Raw genomic sequence first — 19,728 nt, forward strand, 5'->3', positions numbered from 1 at the left:
AGGCTGGATTGGTCCTGGAAGAATCAATATTAAGGGGTTCGAGAAGGTGCGTTTGGTGGAGTCGGGCTCAGACCCCCCCCCCATCCATTCGACCTACTTGAACTGTTTAGGCTATTGGGCTCCTTGGGGTTCGACCTTGATGGTCCTGTAAAGTTTTTCTGAAACATTTTGGAGGCCCTCCTTCTAGCACTAATATGTTAGTATAGATTATGATTGTCCGAGTTGGAGTGAGATGCGGATCCAACCGAAGTTAGTTCCAAGCCTATCTCAATTCTAGATGGCAGTTCTTCGAAGTGCTGATCTTGTAAAAACTAGGTCGAGGATATTCTCGACAAATGCTCCTCTGACAATCAACTTAATTCACAAGTTCAGATTGCTCAAACTAATAAATTAGTGTTGAAAGAGAGGTCATGTGTAAGTGCATACTTGAAGGTTCTTTTTATAGGTGATTCGAGAGCAGTTATATCTAAGATTGTTGGTAGTGTTAGGATCAAGAGCACTAAGAGGGGGGGGGGGGGGGGTTTGAATTAGTACAGCGGAAAACTTTCGAGGATTTAAAACGACGTTCGTACGATGAAATCGTTTCCGACGTAAAACCGTTTTCGGAAACTTAACTTGAAAGCGAGTTCGTAAATGAGTGCAGCAAAAGTAACGAGGAAGTAAAGCACATATGGAGGTTTGCAGTAAGGTAAGCAACAAGAATAAATGTAAACCAGAGAAGACGAGAGTTTATAGTGGTTCGGTCAATCGTGATCTACATCCACTCCTCTGATTCCTCTTCCGTCGAGGCCACCGGCATCCACTAACGATCTTCCTTTACTAGGAGAAGATTAACCTCCTTCTTACACCCCTCTTCTCCTTTTACCGGGTTTAGGAGACAACCCTTACAAGCACTCACTCTCCTCTCTTAAACAGAATTCTAACACTTAAGCTAGAGGAGGAAAATTCTAGAGATTGCAGTAGCGTTTTCTCTCTTTTAATCTCTCTATGCTTGTGTATTTTACCCAAGGATGGGAGGGGTATTTATAGGCTCCAAACTGGTTTGAATTTGGAGCTCAAAAATATCGTCTCCTGGATTTCCGAGGTCCTGGCGGTACCACCTCCTGACTGGGGCGGTACAACTGCCTGGCAGCTCGGAGACTGAGCCTCTAGGCGGTGCCACCGCCTGACAGGGGCGGTTGCACCACCTAGTCTCGCTCGGAGACTAAGCCCTGGCGGTGCCACCACTTGAATAGGGCGGTTACACTGCCTAGCTTTCCGGGGAGATCATCTCCTGGGCGGTGCCACTGCCGACCCTGACGGTGCCACCGCCTAATAGGAATTATGGTCCGAATGGGTTGATTCATTCGGCCCAATTTGGGTCTGTCAAGGGCCCAATTGCCCCCAGATTAAGTTAATGGGATTACCTCTCATTCCTAACTTAATCTATATGCTAACTACGACATTGCTTAAGACATTTACTGCAACTTGCTCCGGAGCGTCAATCGCTTCTTCCGGCGAGCTTCCAACGAACTTCCGTCGATCATCCGATGAACCCTCGATGATGCTCCTGCGGACTTCCGGCAAACTCCTGGACTTGCGACGATCCACTTGGCGAGTTCCGACGAGCTTCTTTTGGCAAGCTCCTGGACTTCTCGGATTTGTTCCTGTAGAACCTCTGACGACCATTCGAACTTCCGTTGAACTCTCGAACTCCCAACGTGATCATAGTCTTGACTCCGGCGCAACTCCTACTGCATGTCTTAGTTCCATCGTAATTAATCTTGCATATGTAAAATAAAACTTCGATCGAGACAATTAATCCTAAGCAATTAACCAAGTTGTCCGGCATGTCATTGGTCCCTCGACGCTTCGTCTGATTATTCGGCGCATCATCCTCTCTTGCGGCCTATTACCCAATCGGCTAGTTGACTCCGCAACTCTGATATCCTTGGCACAATACCCGCGCTTCTTGGCCCGATGCCCGAGTCCACGGCCCGAAGCCTTTTGTCGATACGTCGACCGATCCACCGGCCCGACGTCCAATCTTCTCATATGTTCCTCCGGCACAATATGATTTTTCCTACTTTAATTGTCTCATCTTGATCGAAGCATCCTGCGTCACTCAAAACGCAGATTAAATCATAAACATATATCAAATAGTTTCATCATCAAAATACGATATTCAATAGGTAACAAGAGAACATACGATATTTTGGGCAAGGATATAGCGTGATATTCATTATTCTTGAGGCCCATGTTATCTGTTGGTGTCAATCAGGAGGTTCGAATAGTCAAACATTCAACCACGCATCATTGGATCCGACCGTCACGTGTAGGCCGTGTTTGATTGACAGAATCTCCGGACCATCAACCTCTAGGCCAATGTGGTAGTTCCATGCCCACAATGCCATTTCTAAATATATTTATGCTTCGGTGGAACAACCACAGTAATCCATCTCCGTTTGCTCATTACTAATTTGATATCCTTTTGAGTATGTTACAAAAAGAGTGATTCTTGGTAAGCAACTATGTCGTAAGAGTATCGCATGAGGGGAAAAGTTAAATCATGAGGGTTCAAAAGAAAAAAGAAAAAAGAAATCTTTTAATTCTTTTACATTGGGAAACAGGTTGAGTGTTGTTGTTTTTAGTTCTTTTAATTTGGGAAACAGGTTGATTGAGAAAGATTCACTTATGCTTTCTGTTATTACCTCATTTACTGCAGATTCGTTTCAGCTCAGGGATCGTTAAGATGGATATAGCAAGTCACACCATTAGGATGAATTATTTTTATATGATTAGTATGACTAGTCATCTTTGATGGATCAATTATTTCTAACTTTAATTAATTTGTTATAATAAACCCAGAAGCATTATAACGTGCAAAGTTGCGAGTCCAACGTTTAGGAAAAGAAACAGAGAAGATGTGAGCCGCTACGTGTACTGACAGTCGCCTACGGACATTCATAGAGTGAAACTGGTCATCTCACAGTCACATTCCTCTCACAAGATGAACACAGAAAACTACAAAAACAACGCACATGGTTTGGAAGATGAGAATCTTGGTTTGATATTAACACTACCTGAAAGCTTCCTATACTTAGTAGCCATACTTTGAAAGCATGCCTCTTGGTCACCAAGAAAGCAGGGCATGTGGCGCCAGAAGACTTCAATCACCACCATTTGTTTATTGGTGCAGTCCTCTTCTTGCTCTATCCACCAAGTTTGACGTCCATAAAAGCCATTGAAGCCAGCAGTCTGACACAAGACATTTACCAGGTCTTATGGAGCTATCTTCCCCACAGCTAGTCTGCTTCCTCCTCTTGCCTCTCTCCCTCTGCCTCTTCTTCCTCTACAGGAGCTGGTCAGAGCAAAGCAGATGCACTGGCCTCAAGCCCTACCTCTTGCTCGGTCTCCTTCCCCAGTTCCTCAAAAACCGGCACCGATTTCTCGACTGGATCACCGACGTCCTCGTCCACAGCCCCACCCACTCGATGACCTTCCGGAGCCCGGGGCAGGTCGGAGGTGTCATCACCGCCAACCCCTCCAACGTCGAACACGTGCTCAAGTCCAACTTCGAGAACTACCCCAAGGGCGAGCGCTCCTTCCGCATGCTGGTGGACTTCCTCGGCCATGGCATCTTCAACTCGGACGGCGAAGAGTGGAAGGGGCAGCGCAAGCAGGCGAGCTACGAGTTCAGCAAGCGCTCCCTTCGCAACTTCATGGTGGACACCATGCAGTCGGAGATTGCCCACAGGCTGCTGCCGCTGATGAGGAGAGCGGGAGAGAAGGGCGAGACGATGGATCTGCAGAGCGTCTTGGAGCGCTTCGCCTTTGACAGCATCTGCAAGGTCGCCTTCGACGAAGACCCCGCGTGCCTCGCGGAGGACGCCGTTGCCGATGCCACTTCCTCGAGCTTCATGAGAGCCTTCGAGGAAGCGCAGAACCTGATCGTTGGCCGGTTCATGGATGCTTTCGAGATCACGTGGCGGGTGAAGAAGCTGCTCGACATCGGGTCGGAGAGGCGGCTGAGAGAACTGCTCGCGGTCGTGCACGGTTACGCCATGCGGATCATTCGAGCAAGGAAGGAGAAAGCCTCAGAGCTGGACGAACACCACGACCTCCTCTCTCGATTCGCCTCCAACAAGAACAACTCGGAGGAGTTCCTGCGAGACATCGTCACAAACTTCCTCGTGGCAGGCAGGGAGACGACATCATCGGCCCTGACATGGTTCTTCTGGATCCTGTCGACGAGGCCCGACGTGGAGAAGAAGATACTGGACGAGGTCACAAGTGTAAGGACCATCAACAAGAACACAAGCGAAACGTTCAGCTTCGACGAGCTCCGAGAAATGCATTACCTCCACGCCGCGGTGACGGAGTCGATGAGATTGTATCCTCCGGTACCGATCGACACACAGTCATGCCTGGAAGACGACATCATGCCCGACGGGACCTTCGTGGGCAAAGGATGGTTTGTGACTTACAGCGCTTACGCCATGGGGAGGTTGGAGGACATATGGGGGCGAGACTGCACCGAGTACAAGCCGGAGAGGTGGCTGGAGAACGGAGTCTTTAGACCCGAAAGCCCGTTCCGATTCCCGGTGTTCCATGCAGGCCCAAGGATGTGTCTGGGGAAGGAGATGGCGTATGTACAGATGAAGTCCATCGTAGCCTGCGTGGTGGAAAGGTTCGAGATCGACGTGGTGGGGAAGGAGAAGACCCCCGAGCACGTGCTGTCCCTCACGCTGAGGATGAAAGGAGGCCTGCCAATTAAAGTCAAGGAGAAGGTTAAGCAGTGCTGTTAGCATCAGTAGAGTGTGGTGGTCGCATTTGTATTAGGCAAAGATGTTTGCATTATGTTTTGCTTGGATTGTTGTGTCGCAGCTGTTGAATCCTAGTTTCTGATTGCATTCACTACTTGGTATCTTGGAAATGGAAGTAGTAGTACAACTAAGCAGCGAGTGCTTTCTATTGATAGGCTTCGTTAATTGAGATGGTTTCTTTCTACATCTGACAGTGGTCGGTAAACTTCAAAATAAATGTCATCAGACATCCAGATTCCAGTCAACCCAATCATGCCCATTCTGACACATCCAGACAGTCTAACATGACTGAAAGATTAAAAAAAGTCAGACTAAATAAGCTTTTGGATTATGATCATATCCAATTTCTATGTACAGTAGCTCTATCTAGTTTAACTTAGATTCAAATAGCCGAAAAAAGTCAATATGATATCAAAGTCAAACGATCTAGATTGAAGTTACTCGGTAAAACAAAATAAAAAAGAATTTAAATCAGGTTGTCTAAGGGAAGTCAGATGCTTTAGGTGACCCAAGTGGTGTCAAACTATGGTTTGACCTAGTGAAGATGAGTCAAAGCAATAGAAAGACATGAATAAGTGCTACCTATACAAAGTTGGAGAAAAATTAATCCTCACAAGTAAGAGAGAAATATGCATAAATTTACAAAAAAAAAAAAAAAAAACTCTCTCAAAGTGACTCCTTTCCAATTGATCGGTGAGATAATCAATCCACACACACATGGAAGAAAAGATGTTAGGGATAAAAAAAAGACATAGGTGACACAGAAATTAAGATTCGATTAGGAATAGTTCTACATTACTATAATATTAAAAACAGAGGCTATATAATTTTTTTGATTGTAACGTGAAACAATTTGATTCAAACTCAAAAAAAAAAAAAACATACATGCTTCCATCAATTAATTTTTGAAAAGATCATAGTACTTGTATCACCCACTTAACATAGTAAAAAGAGTTCAAAATAAAAAATATTTCGATGAATGCAATAAAGTATCACCTTGTGTGATAAAATAAAAAATATTTCGATGAATGCAATAAAGTATCACCTTGTTTTAGTTTTGCTTCTTTTTTGACCTCATCCAAAGCCTCCTCGTTAGCCCAATTTCGGTTTCCATTACTTTCTTCAATCTCCCTTTTCTCCTTTATATGATGATGCATAAAGTTCTCAGGTTTGGTCTTACAAACTCCTCAAATTCTCTAAATTAGGCCTACCTTAAAATGATAATGCCATTTTATATAAAGTCGAGCATACAAGCCATTGCAAGGTGTTGAGTCCATGAATAGATTGTATGCATGATTATGGAACCAGTTTAACAAATAGACTGTATGCATCCAACCTGATATGTGTTTGATAAATAAAGCACACATGATATCGAACATACCTGATTGATATGAAGAAAAGTTTACCAATAATCTGAGCAAGAACATGTCCAGTTCCTGAAATGGTGAAAGCGGCTACGATCTCGCACAATTATTTCCCTCATGTAGATCCCAGATATGAGCTTTGTACTCAAGTGGCAGTCACCACAGACTCTCAAATTCTTCATAATTCTGATAGGAACACTCGGATCGGATGTAAGGAGAGCAAAGGCAATAGCCAGCCTCTCACTGTGGTAGGAGAGAGCATCTTCCTTATCCTCCTCTTCAACATCAAACAACACTTCCTTTGTTCTTGGCATGTATCCAAACTCATGCAATCTTCTGTCCATTTCGTCGAGCATCTTGTAGATCTCCTTCAGAAGAGGGTGAGTTCTGTCTCCCATCAAGAACTCGTGCATGGATCCCTCAACCTCGACTAAACTAGAACCAGGTGTTTTATCAATACCCTTCTCCTTCATCACCTTTCTCACCTGCATAACACCGTCCCATCGACAAATCTTGGCAAACATGTTTGACAATAAAACGTAGTTACCACCATGCTCAGGCTCCGAATGTATCAGCTGTGCAACCGTACGCTCTCCGATCTCCAAGTTATTATGAATTCCACAAGCTGTTAACAATGACCTGTAAAGGATCGCATTTGGCTTCATAGGCATGGATTGAATGACCTGCTCGGCCTCCTCAAGCTGTCCAGATCGGCCCAAAAGATCCACCAAACATCCATAATGCTCCATCTGTGGCTTGATTCCGAAATCCTCTTGCATTTCGTCGAACAATCTCTGCCCCTCATCGACCAACCCTGCATGCGCACAAGCGCTCATGACAACTACAAATGTCACCTCGTCAACCCCCACCCCCTCGCTCGTCATCCTATGGAACAGTTCAACTGCCTGGTGACCACGCCCGTTAGTCGCAAGTCCCCGAATCATGGCGTTGTAGCAGAGCACATCTTTCTGAGACAATCTGACGAACAGTTGCTCCGCAAGATCTAATCGTCCGCATTTTGCATACATATCGATCAAAGCCGTAGCCACGACCTGGTTCATGATTAAATGATTCTGCTCGATGTAGGCATGTGCCCAGATACCCTGGCCTAGGGCTCCCAGATCACCACAAGCACCGATCAAGGCCACGAGCGTGATCTCGTTCGGCCTAAACGTGGAGGAAAGCTGCAACTTTCGGAAGAGAAACAAGGTCTGCATGCCGGAATCAGCATCCTCGACGTCGCTATAGCACCGAGCATAGGCCGAGAGCATGCAATTCCAAGCGGGCAGGTCAGGGTTTGGAATGCGGTCGAACAAGCGGCGGCCAGATGACACGTCCCCGCAGCGGGAGTAGAAGCTGAGCAGCGCGGCGCGGACGAAGTGGTCGACGGAGTCGTGGCCGATGAACTTGACGACGTGGGCGTGAAGGGCGCGGCCGACTGGGACCCACGAGGGGCCGGCGGCGGCGCAGGCCTTGAGGAGGGAGGGAAAGGTGTGGTTGTTGGGCTTGGGGGAGTGGGGCTGGAGGAGGAGGACCCGGGAGTAGAGGGAGAGGGCGAGGTGGGGACGGCCGACGTCGGCGAGGGAAGAGACGAGCGTGTTGGGGAGGAAGGGGGAGGGGGAGGAGGAGGAGACCAGAGGCTGGCAGAGGAGGGCGGCGGCGTGGGGGAGAGAGGGGAGAGGGGAGGGGAGCGAGGAGAAGAGGAGAAGGAGGCGGGAGAGGGGGTAGGTGTGGCGGGCAAGGCCGGTGGTGATGAAGTGGGCGTGGAGTTGGTTGAAGGCGGACAGGGTTTTGGGGCACCTCTCCAAGAGGAGGAAGGTGGGGTGGCGTTGGCAACCGCGCGGGGTGGTTGGAATGCAGATGCTGCGACGTCCCATTCGTTCATTCTCGCCATTCCAATGTGATTTAATGATGCTGTAAAACTAGATTCATGTAGAACCACATCATAAATCTTTCACGGTAGCCACACTACATCCCCAAAAAAGTATAATTTAAAATATGTGAAGAATTTTTTTGTCATCTCCAATTGAGATCTTAATATTAAATAAAAATATATTAAAAAATTTAATTCAAAGGTCATTATCACTGGGTTAATTATATATTACTTCATGTTATTATATATCTTTTAATATTTTGATTTCTATATTTTTAAAGTTAAATTAAGAATGTTATACAGTAGAATATTTAATTTTATTTTTTTCTTTGACTAAAATATCATATATATACTTAGTGGTAAACAAAGTGAGACAGAGTTAACATTTGCTGATAAACTCTATAGTATTTTTATCATTAGATTCAATGGGAGAAACGAGATTAAATACTTTACTTTTATAAGTATAGTAATTCTAATATAATTTTTTAAAATATAATAACAGAGATACTAAATATAATTAATTATAGATAATATATAATTAATCTCTTATTTTGACTTATTAAACACATATTGTATAAATATTTCTTAACTCTTAAAACTCATTAATATGAAAGCTATTTATATATTTTGACACATTTTAAATGCGATAACAATATCAAAATATTAAGAATTGAATTATAAATTTTGTTTAGATAATCTGAAACAATCTTTTGAAATCATCACATCAAATTTAAGGGCTTAAATGTTTCTAGAACGTCAATTATAATTGTTGATATATGTAAAATAAATATTTGGGAGATTATTTATATTCATTTTGAAATAATAAAAATTTAATTGACAGCCAACAAGAAATGATTTATTAAAATTAAAATCCATTTGATCAAAATTTCAATTCTCAATTATTTTTACTGTAATTACGTCATAAATTTAAAATAAAATAAAATTGATACAAAATTGAAATATGATTTCAGCTTAAATTTATAACACTAAATCGTTTGGTAATGAGAAATTTAGAACCGAGAGAAATTTATTCCCCTCAATTGATCCCTTCACCATTAGATATTTTCTCGTATGCGACAACGGGAAGAACCCAATCTTAATCAACGAATCGAACGGTTGCAATCTTTCGATCAAGCTAAACATCAATTTCCTCTTCCCCTCCCCTTATCTCCCTTCTCCCAACCCCGCGCTGCAGGCCTCCAAAAGATCTCCATTGATGGCCGCTTAAGCCCCTCTCACGGACACAAATGGAACTCTCCTCTTCTCTCCATCGTCTCCCCTCCTTCGACCTCTCTTTCTCCTCCTCTCTCTCCGCCGCCCCCCTCCAGTCCCACCTTAAATTTCCCCACTCACGCCGCCCGATCCCCCGCCGACGGGCTCTCGCCGTTGCCACCAAAACCCCGCAGGAAGCACCCCCCAACAGCCCCCAGCGCCTCCTAAGAGAGCTCGCCGAGCGCAAGAAGGTCGCCTTCCCTAAGAAGAAGGTCCCTCCGCGGCGCTTCATTCTCAAACCCCCCCTCGATGATGCCAAGCTCACCCAGCGCTTTCTCAACAGCCCCCAGTTGTCCCTCAAGTCTCTACCTCTGCTGAGCTCCTGCCTGCCGCCGTCCCGGCTCAACAATGCCGATCGCACCTGGATCGACGAGTACCTCCTGGAGCTCAAGCAGGCTCTGGGGTACCCCCTTGAGCCGTCCGATCGGCTCGAGGACGACGCCAATCCCGCCAAGCATTTCGACACACTGCTGTACCTGGCGTTCCAGCACCCGGTGGCTGGCTGCGAGCGGACCAACGCCAAGCACGTCAGGAACGGCCACTCCAGGCTCTGGTTCCTGGGGCAGTTTGTGCTCGAACTGGCGTTCGCCGAGTATTTCCTTCAGCGGTACCCCCGGGAATCGCCTGCACCAATGAGGGAGAGGGTGTATGCGCTGATCGGAAAGAGGAATTTGCCCAAGTGGATCAGAGCTGCGAGCTTGCACAACCTGGTCTTCCCTTATGATGAGATGGATAAGATGATTCGGAAGGACAGGGAGCCCCCGGTGAAGTAAGTCTGCTTAAGTTATTATTCTTTTCATTCTTTTGCCTCCTAAATTTTTTGTTCTACTGATTAATGTTTGCTAAATTTGATAGTGGCAAATTAAGTTCTCACGACAATGAGTTTATAAACTAGGTTAGGTATATTAATTTGCACCAATGTTGGCACTGACAAGCTGGTTTCTGTTTGGGATGTTCACTAGGTTTCAGATGTCAAATTCCAAACACTTAAAATATTTTGCTATTTGTACTGCTTTTTACTCCATTTAGTTGCAATGATCTGAAAATTTGAAAAAACATGCTTTATAAATATGATTTTAATGCATCTTTCACCAAAATAATCAAATTTTATTTTTGTTGCTATTCAAGTTGTAGAGACTACAGAAATTTAGGGGCAAAGAGGTAAGTTCATGCGTTATTTCTGACTCATCTCCATAGTTGAATCCAAAAGCATGATTTTCTTTTTTACCATTTTGATTTGAGTATTTTGCATTATACTTGTTGGAGCATTTTCCTGTTCTGAGATGTGATGGTTTTGGTCATGTTTACTAGTCCAAAAAATATTGACTTACTGAACCATTAGATGCAACTAACCTGTACAGCAATCGGATTCTGATGTCAGTTTGAACTTTTCTATTGGATGAGCAAGCTTTTTCATTCTCAACAGGCTGCTCCAAGACATAGTTTAAACTTACAAGTGGAAGGAGTTTGGTTTAGGATAGCATGTTGAAGTTAATTATATGCACCACAAGGAAAATCTGATATGAAAAGACTTCACTTTGAGATTTTTCAAGATATGAATCTTTTGATACCGTGTTCCTATGTGGTCCAAAAGATGATCTAGTAGCAACCAACGAATAACTTCATGTGCAAGGTTCAATAGGAGATCTCAAGGAAAAATTTTTGGTAGAAGAGACTTCAAGAGAAGATCCAAAAGAAATTCTTGTAGTTAAAAAAAAAGGATTTGATCAAAGAATATTCTGCTAGGATTGTGTCAGATGAGCATCTTAATGCAAGCTTCATGCATGGTTGAAGAATAGATTAACTAAGGAGATCATAAGGAACTGCCATTCAGTGGGGTTTACAACAGGGATAAAGCGAACAGACCATTAGTTTGAAGTTTTAACATGAGTTTGAAGATCTGTATGTAATGGATCAAGGGAAGCAACTGGAGGCAAGTTCATGGGTAGTTGAAGTCCTTGCTTGGATTTCCACCAAACCTATTAGAATGAGAACACTTGTGAAAGAAGTTCCTATAAGAACTACTATAATTAGGATGCATAATTTAATGTGAAAGTTCTACTGGTAGTTGTGTTACTTCATATCTCAGTGGATTCTGATATCCTCATGGATTGATGAGTCTCATCATCAATTTTTTGTTACTCTTTGGTTAGAGCTCAGGCACATTCAAAGTTCTCAAAAGGTGGTCTCATATCCTCTTTTATTTTTCTTGTTGTCTTCATTCAGGTATGTATTCTGGGCATTGTTTGGGGCCATATATTTGTGCTTTGGGATGCCTGAAGTTTACCGTGTACTTTTTGAGGCATTTGGAATGGATCCAGAAGATGAGAGTTGTCAGCCAAAGCTGAGGCGACAACTGGAAGATGTTGATTATGTTTCAGTGGAGTTTGAGAACAAACAACTTAGCTGGCAAGATGTTGCTGCATATAAGGCATGAAGCTTTTTGCGGCCTTTCTTTCTATTGCTTACTTTTAAATCAATCCTGATGCAATTTTCTACTTTCATGTAATCACATTCTATCTTTATGCTGGCTCTAAACTTTTTGGACCTATATTATGCTGCAGCCTCCACAAGATGCACTTTTTGCTCATCCAAGGCTTTTTAGGGCATGTGTGCCACCAGGCATGCATCGGTTTCGAGGGAATATCTGGGACTTTGATAGCAGACCCAAAGTTATGGAAACACTGGGCTATCCTTTGCCCATGAGTGATCGAATTGCAGAAATCACTGAGGCCAGGAATATTGAACTTGGCCTTGGTCTTCAGGTAAACCACTGAATAAACTGTTCCTCAATGTGATCATTAGCTTCTTTTTGCAGAATATGATTTAAAGCTGTATACCTATTTGATAGGTTATGAAATTATAATTGTGATCATAATATGTTGGGCAACTGTTCATCATGGAGCCTGAGAGTCCATAATTTGATGAATCTACGTGCTATGGCCATCTAATCATAGGTTCTGTCCAAGCAATTCATTCTTGAGGCTCTCAAACTGCCACTTTATACATTCATGATGATAGGATGTATTTTTGTTGAAATCCCTAGTACCTTTACCACACAAATTTGACCCTAGCTTGGCAAAGCAACTGCTTTTGCAACCTAGAAATGGCTGACTGATAACTGGTATAGGCAAATTAGGGGGAAAAGGAACTTGCATGACCACCTCCAGAAACTATCTGAAGTATCATCCTGGGAAGACTTTGACACTGTTAATATCCGGGATGATGTTCAACTTTAGCGCATACAGTTCAAGAAATTCATAGCTGTGGTTGCAGATGTTTGTGTTGTTTGTGATTTGGGAAAATTAATATTAGAGCAGGAAGATGGAGATTTTGATGATATACATCTATCAAGGGATACAAATGGCTTTGAAATTCTAACTTGTTAGTTAATCCACTAAATAATAGCAGGATGATGTATCATGTTTACTAATTCAGGCATTTTGTTTTGAACCCTGTGAAATTTTGCTGACCAAAATGGTTATTTGCTGACCAGCATTGCTGGTTTTGTGAAATAATATTTAGTTAATCCACTAAATATCCAGCGGCATATGGATGCTGGTTATTTGCTGATCAAAATGGTTCATGCTATGCTGTGCTTTCTCAGCCAGCATAATTAATGTGTGATTGGTTCTACAGGAAATTAAAGAGAAAGAAAGTAGAGAAAAAAATTCTGTCAGTTAATTTTTATCATGGGTGACCAAGGGAGATTAGTCATTCAACATGGAAAGTGTGTTGCATTGCAAAATGAGCATGGGACTAAGGGGGAGATTGCTATGGAGGAAAAAGAAAGGGGGCAGGTAGCAAATTTGATGTGGAATTTGAAGGCTCTTTGTAACTCTGACATGAGGAGTATTTGGTTCTTAAATTTTTCATGAAAATTTTTTGATAGTCAAACTGGGTACATCTTGTGAATACTCTTTTCCCTAATGATATTATTTTACAAGGAGCATAATGTAATCAGGTTAGACATCCTAGGGTCATGGTGCTATATTTGACAAATGGAGGTTTGAATCATATTATCACAAAAATGTAGGGTTTGAAACAAATTTTTATTTTGCTGTTAAGGTTGTCATGACTTGGCAATAGAATAAGGATGTCAGGATGCGAAAAATAAAAATGGCTTAAAGCTGAGATGAATACAAATTATTAAAAAAATAGGTAGTTTGGAACAAGGTATGTAATATCGTATCGTACCGGTGTTTCGAGGTTGGCTTGGTATGGTACGGTACCATGTATCGAGTGGTACGTCAGGGCGTACCAAACGGTACGCTATGGCGAACTGAGCGTTACACCTAATTTAGGTGTAAAACCCTTCGAAAATACCTGAAATTTTTTTAAAAAGTTAGGATAGGGTTTTGAAGTTAGAAATAAATATAGTAATAGCATAAGTTTAGCAAAATCAATGTAAATTAGGTAAGAATAGTATCACATATCTTTTTCGGGCTTTGAAGAATATCTTGTGCAAGGTTCGTATTTCAGTCCATTACGGATTGTCCTTATGTAAATATTGAAATATCTATAGAATAATCATTTGAATAGGGGAGTATAAATGTGAGAAAAAAAGAGTTTGTAGAGTTTAGGAGAGTATGAGAATATAATGGAGTGTCCTCTTGTAGAGTTTAGGAAAGTACAAATGTGAAAAAAAAATGAATTTAATATAGTTTAAGAGAGTATGAGAATGTAATGGAGTGAAATAGGGGAGCAGAAGGGTTTAAATACTATGAGAAAGGGCTCCAACCGTCAATTTGACCGTGAAGCACTGTAGCACTGTTACAATGCGGTAACGATCGAAATCGACCGTTACCAAGTTGTGCCGGGCGGTAATGGTCGAAATTTCGAGTGTTGCCGCCCGATATTACCCCGTATTGTCCGATACGGGATGCTTTTAAATATTCCGCCCGGTAGCGGGCGGTCCGCGTGCCGGTATGCCGTCGGACCGATACATACCGCCCATACCGGGCGGTACCATTCAAAATTGCATACCTTGGCTTGGAAATTGGTTGTCAAATCTTTGGTTCTTGTTTAAATATTGTTATAACCAAGGTTCGCTGTATCGTACCATACCGACGTTTCGACCCGGGCTCGGTACGGTACGGTACCGGTGTATCGGACAGTACATCAGGGCGTACTGAACAATTTTATATTTTTTCACACTGTAGCAGTGCTACAGTATAGTACTGTAGCACTGTAGCGGTACCGGGCGGTACGCTTCGGTATGGCAAACCTTGGTTATAACATTCTTTTATTGATCCTTTTTTAGATTATTTTGTCTGCTTGACATATGACTCATTGGCGGTATAGATTTTTGTACAAATGTACAACTATTATTACATTATCACTATGAATCTGATCTGCTATTACTGTAGTATCGATTTGAAATTTTCATAAACTTAATTAATGTTTCCAAGTCAAGTAGGAATAGTTCTTCCAATGGGTATGCTTGGGAAAATTTTTGTCTTATCATCGTCTGCCTGAGAATCATGAGGAAGGAAATAAATTGAAAACCTGTTTAAACATATCTAGCAAACAGCCAATATTATGTCATCGCACAAACATTTTTTTAATTTTGAGCAAGAAATAAATTTCAGTTTGATACTGATTTTGGCTACATGTTGGATTGGTACAGAGAAGGCCACATATACTTTAGACATCATCTTCAAAAAGAAAAAGAAAGAAAAAGGTTTTTGCTATTCTTCCTTCGTGTCTTCCTTCAACAACCGACTTGAGTGTCAAAGGGGGAGACCACCAGATAAATTCTTGGGTCCATCATTTCCATTGTGTACCTAGAAAAAAACCTTTGACATGGACAGCCAACTAAATTGCTCCCATAACATGACACTCCCTTGCACAGAAGTGAAGGCCAGGACAACTCCTTGATCCAATTCAGCATAATGATCAAAATTCATCTCGTGCGAGAGGTCTTTATCTTTTACTTGATTCTAACATAACAAGTTCCCTTAGTAAATTTTGCGACATGATTCTTGCAGATAAACATAATTAGAAATCCATATAAGGTGGGATTGCTTGATCCAGTTTTGTTTTCAATTGTTTTGGTCGTTCAACCACAAGCATTATGATATATGTGCTATTTGACCAAAGCAAAACTAGACAATCATTTACTAGAGTGCAAATCGACCCATGCAGCCTGTTTCATCAGCAGTATGTAGGCGTCAACTCTTGTAAACTTTCATGTTATTATTCCTCTCTTTTGGAAAAATCTTTCTACGTTCATTGTTGTACAATATATGACCTCTGGTTGTAACTGATTGAAGATGGGAGATGAAGAAAGCCTTTAGAGTGCTCAGCTGCACATTCCTATGAGAGAGACCGGGTTTGATCTCAGTTTCTCTCTCTAAGACGTTGCAACGAATGGAGAAAAAGACTCCTTAGCTGCTTATACATGTATCAGCGCCTTGTCCTGATCCCACCCCCCCTTTTTTTTTTCACTCTTCGTCTTCTAATTGCACATTAATGCCTTCCACTAACACTCAACCTTTTAAGTTATTTAAACAGCAAAATGATGGTTTATAAAGAAATGTTCATTTCTTAAACTATTTTAATGGCATCTGTGTCACTGCCATACTGAGAAAGTTGGAAGGTAGGCAGCAAAAAATGGCTGCAACCAGGATGAGGAAAATAGTATTGCAATTGCCATCTTGACCATTTCTAGTGGAGGCAACAACCACCTTATCATCATAGGTAGATTAAAAAGAAAAATATGAGGACTCAAGAAAACTGGAAAGATTAAAGGAAGCCCTCAATAATTGAGTACCACCACCTACCTTGAGTTGTAGCTTGGTTGAAGGTACTAGAGATATATTGCGGCATCTTCTAAAACTTTGTGGTCATGTACCAAGCTGAACAATCAAATCATCATATTAGTTCATTGAATGCTTGAGCGCTTCATTAGTCATTGCTGTGGAAAGTTAGTGATCATCTAATGTCCATCCATAGAGAAAGCTTAGGGGTAAATTGAATCACTGGTCAGCTGCAATAGTTTTGGTTGGTTCATGAACTAACCCTTCAGATAATGATGTAAAGTAAGGGAAAAGAAAGAACAAATTGGGAAGACTTGTAAGGGATACAAGAGACAAAAATGGGGACTCTAAAATCTCATATGTTGAAAAATTGTAATGATACGTGCAAACCAACTGGAGTTGAATAAATTTCAAATAGCTGGTTCAAAAAGGTTAGGTGAAGAACCAGTAAGGTCAATTTTGTTCATTATTCATGGACACAAAAATTGCATGCAAGCAATGGGCATATAAAAAATATGTAAAAGAATTTGAGGAAGTTAAGCTAATGCTGACAAAGATATAGATAGAAATTTGACCAGATAAAAGATTGCTAATTTGCAAATCCTGAGAAGGGTCACATTCTTGTTTATCGATGAAAGATTTATCTCTTTGCTTTCTGATATCTTAAGATTTCATCAGTTATGCTCATTGTTTCCTTCTATCAATGATAATGAAGATTTTTCTTTCCCTAGTTTACGCTAATAACATCATAATGTATTTCCTTTTAAGTTTCATAAACTACTTTTGTTTCTGCCAGCGTAAACATGATTCAGCTTGTATTGATCTGCTATTCTTTGTCAGTGAAATCTAATGCAAATTCATTTGGCAGTTGTGCTTTCTACATCCTTCTAAATACAAGTTTGAGCATCCTCGATTTTGTTTTGAGCGGTTGGAATACGTTGGCCAGAAGATTCAGGTACAACTTTCAGAATGAAGCTATTCATATAGGGTTTCCTTTCCCTTGAGTCTGATATTTTGGAATACTGAAAAATGATATTTTCTCTAAATAGAAAATATGATGCTCACTCAATTGTTGAATTGAAGTTGTACAACAAGATCTATCTTGTATAAACACCTGTTTACGTTTTCTCCTCTGCAGGATCTTGTGATGGCTGAGAGATTACTAATGAAGCATCTTGATGCCCCTGGTAGATGGTTACAAGAGAAGCACCGGCGAACGCTGATGAACAAATTCTGTGGCCGATACTTGAGGGATAAGCATCTTCACCATTTCATCATCTATGGTGAGCTAGCACAAGACAAGTACGAGCATAACCGAAGGCTGAGAAATCCGGCCACAACTGCAGTACAGCAAGCGATACATGGTCTTGCATACACTGTCTATGGTAAACCAGATGTCAGGCGTTTGATGTTTGAGGTGTTTGATTTTGAGCAGATCCAGCCAAAGGTTGTTTGAAATTTTGAATTGCTAGAATTCTACTCTTTTGTATTGCTTTAATGATTTATTATCACATGTTCCCAGTGCCCGTTTCATCCAGTTGTGAAAGCATAGATTCTGTGCATTCATTTTGGATTTATGCTCTTCAAATCCTTGGGAACAAATGGATATTGATTGGCAGAGATGTTTTGGAACTAAACATTTGTAAAGTAGATAGATTTCGGTGAAAATTATTTAAGACGACGAAAAATACTTTTTAAGATGATTGGACATCTCCAAGGGAGATCTATTAGTGTTCTAGATAAATAATGAAGTCAGCGTCGGACATATTTTATTTGAAACAATAAGAAAGATATTTGATTGTTCTTAGTTTGACTAATGACATTACTTCTAGAAGCTTGATGATGGATAAATATTTGTGGTCGTCCCCAAATAGTTAGAATATTATGGCAAATATTGTTCTTAGTTTTCTAGAAGACTCATTCTATTAGAGTCAAATAGTTAGAATATTATGGCAAATATTGTTCTTAGTTTTCTAGAAGACTCATTCTATAGAGTCAAAGATGATTAATGTTCTAGCCAACTACCCCTTGAATTGTTTAACTCAGACTGAAGAAAAAGGCAAAAGAGGATAGTGCAAACTATTCAAGCTTGAGTTATATGTCACAATTAGATAAGGTTCAAATACATCAGTTTTCTAGTAGGAGGGTGACAATTGATTGGTCACAATTTGAAGAATGTGACTATAATTGTTGCTTGCAGTTCCTGTAGTACACTTATATATCTGTTTTAATGCACCAATATTTCAGTTTCCATTGCATACTGTTCACAAAGTTCTTTTATATTTCTATTTATAAGATTAATAGGGAGTATTTTTTTTACCTTCACAATTACCTAGCTCAATTACTTGATCATTACTACATGATTACTCTTAAAGACAAAATGGGAAATCAATCAATCACCAGATGAAAGCCTTATTAGTTGGATTTGTAAAGAGATTATACTTTCAATGACAAATGCATACTTGAAAAAAAGAAAAAAGAAAAGATGTTGTTCCCCCCAGATATGATGTAGATTACTTTTAAATAGGCCTGAGGCTCAAGTCTCTGGTCCTATGCGATCGAGGTAGATTGGTATTTCTTTTAATGAAGTATGTTTCATTGTTCTCATGTTGAATTGGTTCTAAATGAAGTTAAATTTGGATTTTTAGAAATGTTCTATGATATTCTGATGCTTCTCAATCCATTTATTATCATCTTACAAAGTCCTATATTCTCTTTGTCAATTTCTTTGACTTGAATGACATGAAAGCATTACTTTTAGCAATCCAATCCCATTGCTAAATAAACAAAACTTCCTTTTTTCTTTGTTGTCTTCACCAGCCTCCTCTATGCTACCATATATATAATCCAACTAAGAGGAGAGGGTAATCATCCAGCAAATTGGTTCATTAATTATGTTAGGACTTCTGCTTCTTATTGTAATTGGCATGAGGATTTACCTCCTATCCTTGATTTTTAGTTTGTAGTGATGCGAACGGTGTAGACTCTAGTAGTAAACTCTTCAATTTCTGATTATAAACAATGGCAAGACTGGGGGAAGGAAACAAGAGACATGGATAAAAGGAAGAAGGTGGGATGGCAACCAAAGCAATAGAAAGCTAAAGGTGAGATATGAACATCTAAATGATTTAGTTTATAATTCTTTTCAATAAAAAATTGGCTCCCTTTGATCAAATTTTGACAAACAACACCATGTAACATCATTACCTAACAAACACCTAATCCATGTTTCATTATATTCAAAATTATTGTATTCACTAATTAAATTGTTAACAAATCCACAATTATCATGAACTTCTAATAAATTTATATATAGAATTTACCATCAAGATTTGTTTTGTATTATATATAATATATATATATATATATATATATAATAATAATAATATTGATCTGATGATGATATATTAGATCCAGGATGATAATTTAAAATCATATTTGATAAATTTCTAAGATTCTTAACTAGTCTTATTGATAAAGATATTGATTTAAAAATAACGAATCGAATTCCTGCTTACTCCTTATACATATTATTTTAGTCGAATTGTTGTGATAATTATATTTTGATAAACTTGAAAGTATTAAGATAGACAAATCTTCCTAGGATCAACTCCAACCACATTATAGTCAATATAAATATTGTTAACCTTATT

General features: G+C 40.6%; 3 protein-coding genes across 4 annotated transcripts; 2 read left to right on the forward strand and 1 right to left on the reverse strand.

The window, feature by feature from the left end:
• Positions 1–2,946: 2,946 nt before the first annotated feature.
• LOC103973795 (pentatricopeptide repeat-containing protein At5g43790) lies at positions 2,947–8,067 on the reverse strand. Of its 2 annotated transcripts, XM_065140210.1 has the most exons (4): positions 6,187–8,067; positions 5,851–5,944; positions 4,341–4,745; positions 2,947–4,256 (listed from the first exon to the last, which is right to left on the reverse strand). In XM_065140210.1, the coding sequence occupies exon 1, from the start codon at positions 8,044–8,046 to the stop codon at positions 6,208–6,210; it is 1,839 nt and encodes a 612-aa protein (XP_064996282.1). In that variant the 5' UTR covers positions 8,047–8,067; the 3' UTR covers positions 2,947–4,256; positions 4,341–4,745; positions 5,851–5,944; positions 6,187–6,207. The 2 variants fall into 2 exon arrangements, with proteins under 2 accessions (XP_064996282.1, XP_009386732.2); XM_009388457.3 differs by lacking the exon at positions 5,851–5,944.
• LOC135631992 (cytochrome P450 CYP94D108-like) lies at positions 3,264–4,970 on the forward strand. Its single transcript, XM_065140211.1, has one exon. It carries the CDS (start codon positions 3,264–3,266, stop codon positions 4,785–4,787), a length of 1,524 nt encoding a protein of 507 aa, XP_064996283.1. The 3' UTR covers positions 4,788–4,970.
• A 1,131-nt stretch (positions 8,068–9,198) lies between the features above and the next one.
• Positions 9,199–17,612, forward strand: LOC135630647 (ribonuclease III domain-containing protein RNC1, chloroplastic-like). The gene is made up of 5 exons (XM_065137734.1): positions 9,199–10,083; positions 11,541–11,745; positions 11,879–12,079; positions 16,944–17,030; positions 17,214–17,612. Exons 1-5 carry the CDS (start codon positions 9,290–9,292, stop codon positions 17,529–17,531), a joined length of 1,605 nt encoding a protein of 534 aa, XP_064993806.1. The 5' UTR covers positions 9,199–9,289; the 3' UTR covers positions 17,532–17,612.
• The last annotated feature ends 2,116 nt before the right edge of the window (positions 17,613–19,728 follow it).

The sequence above is a fragment of the Musa acuminata genome, chromosome BXJ3-2 (genome assembly GCF_036884655.1).
Source record: "Musa acuminata AAA Group cultivar baxijiao chromosome BXJ3-2, Cavendish_Baxijiao_AAA, whole genome shotgun sequence".
NCBI lineage: Eukaryota > Viridiplantae > Streptophyta > Magnoliopsida > Zingiberales > Musaceae > Musa > Musa acuminata.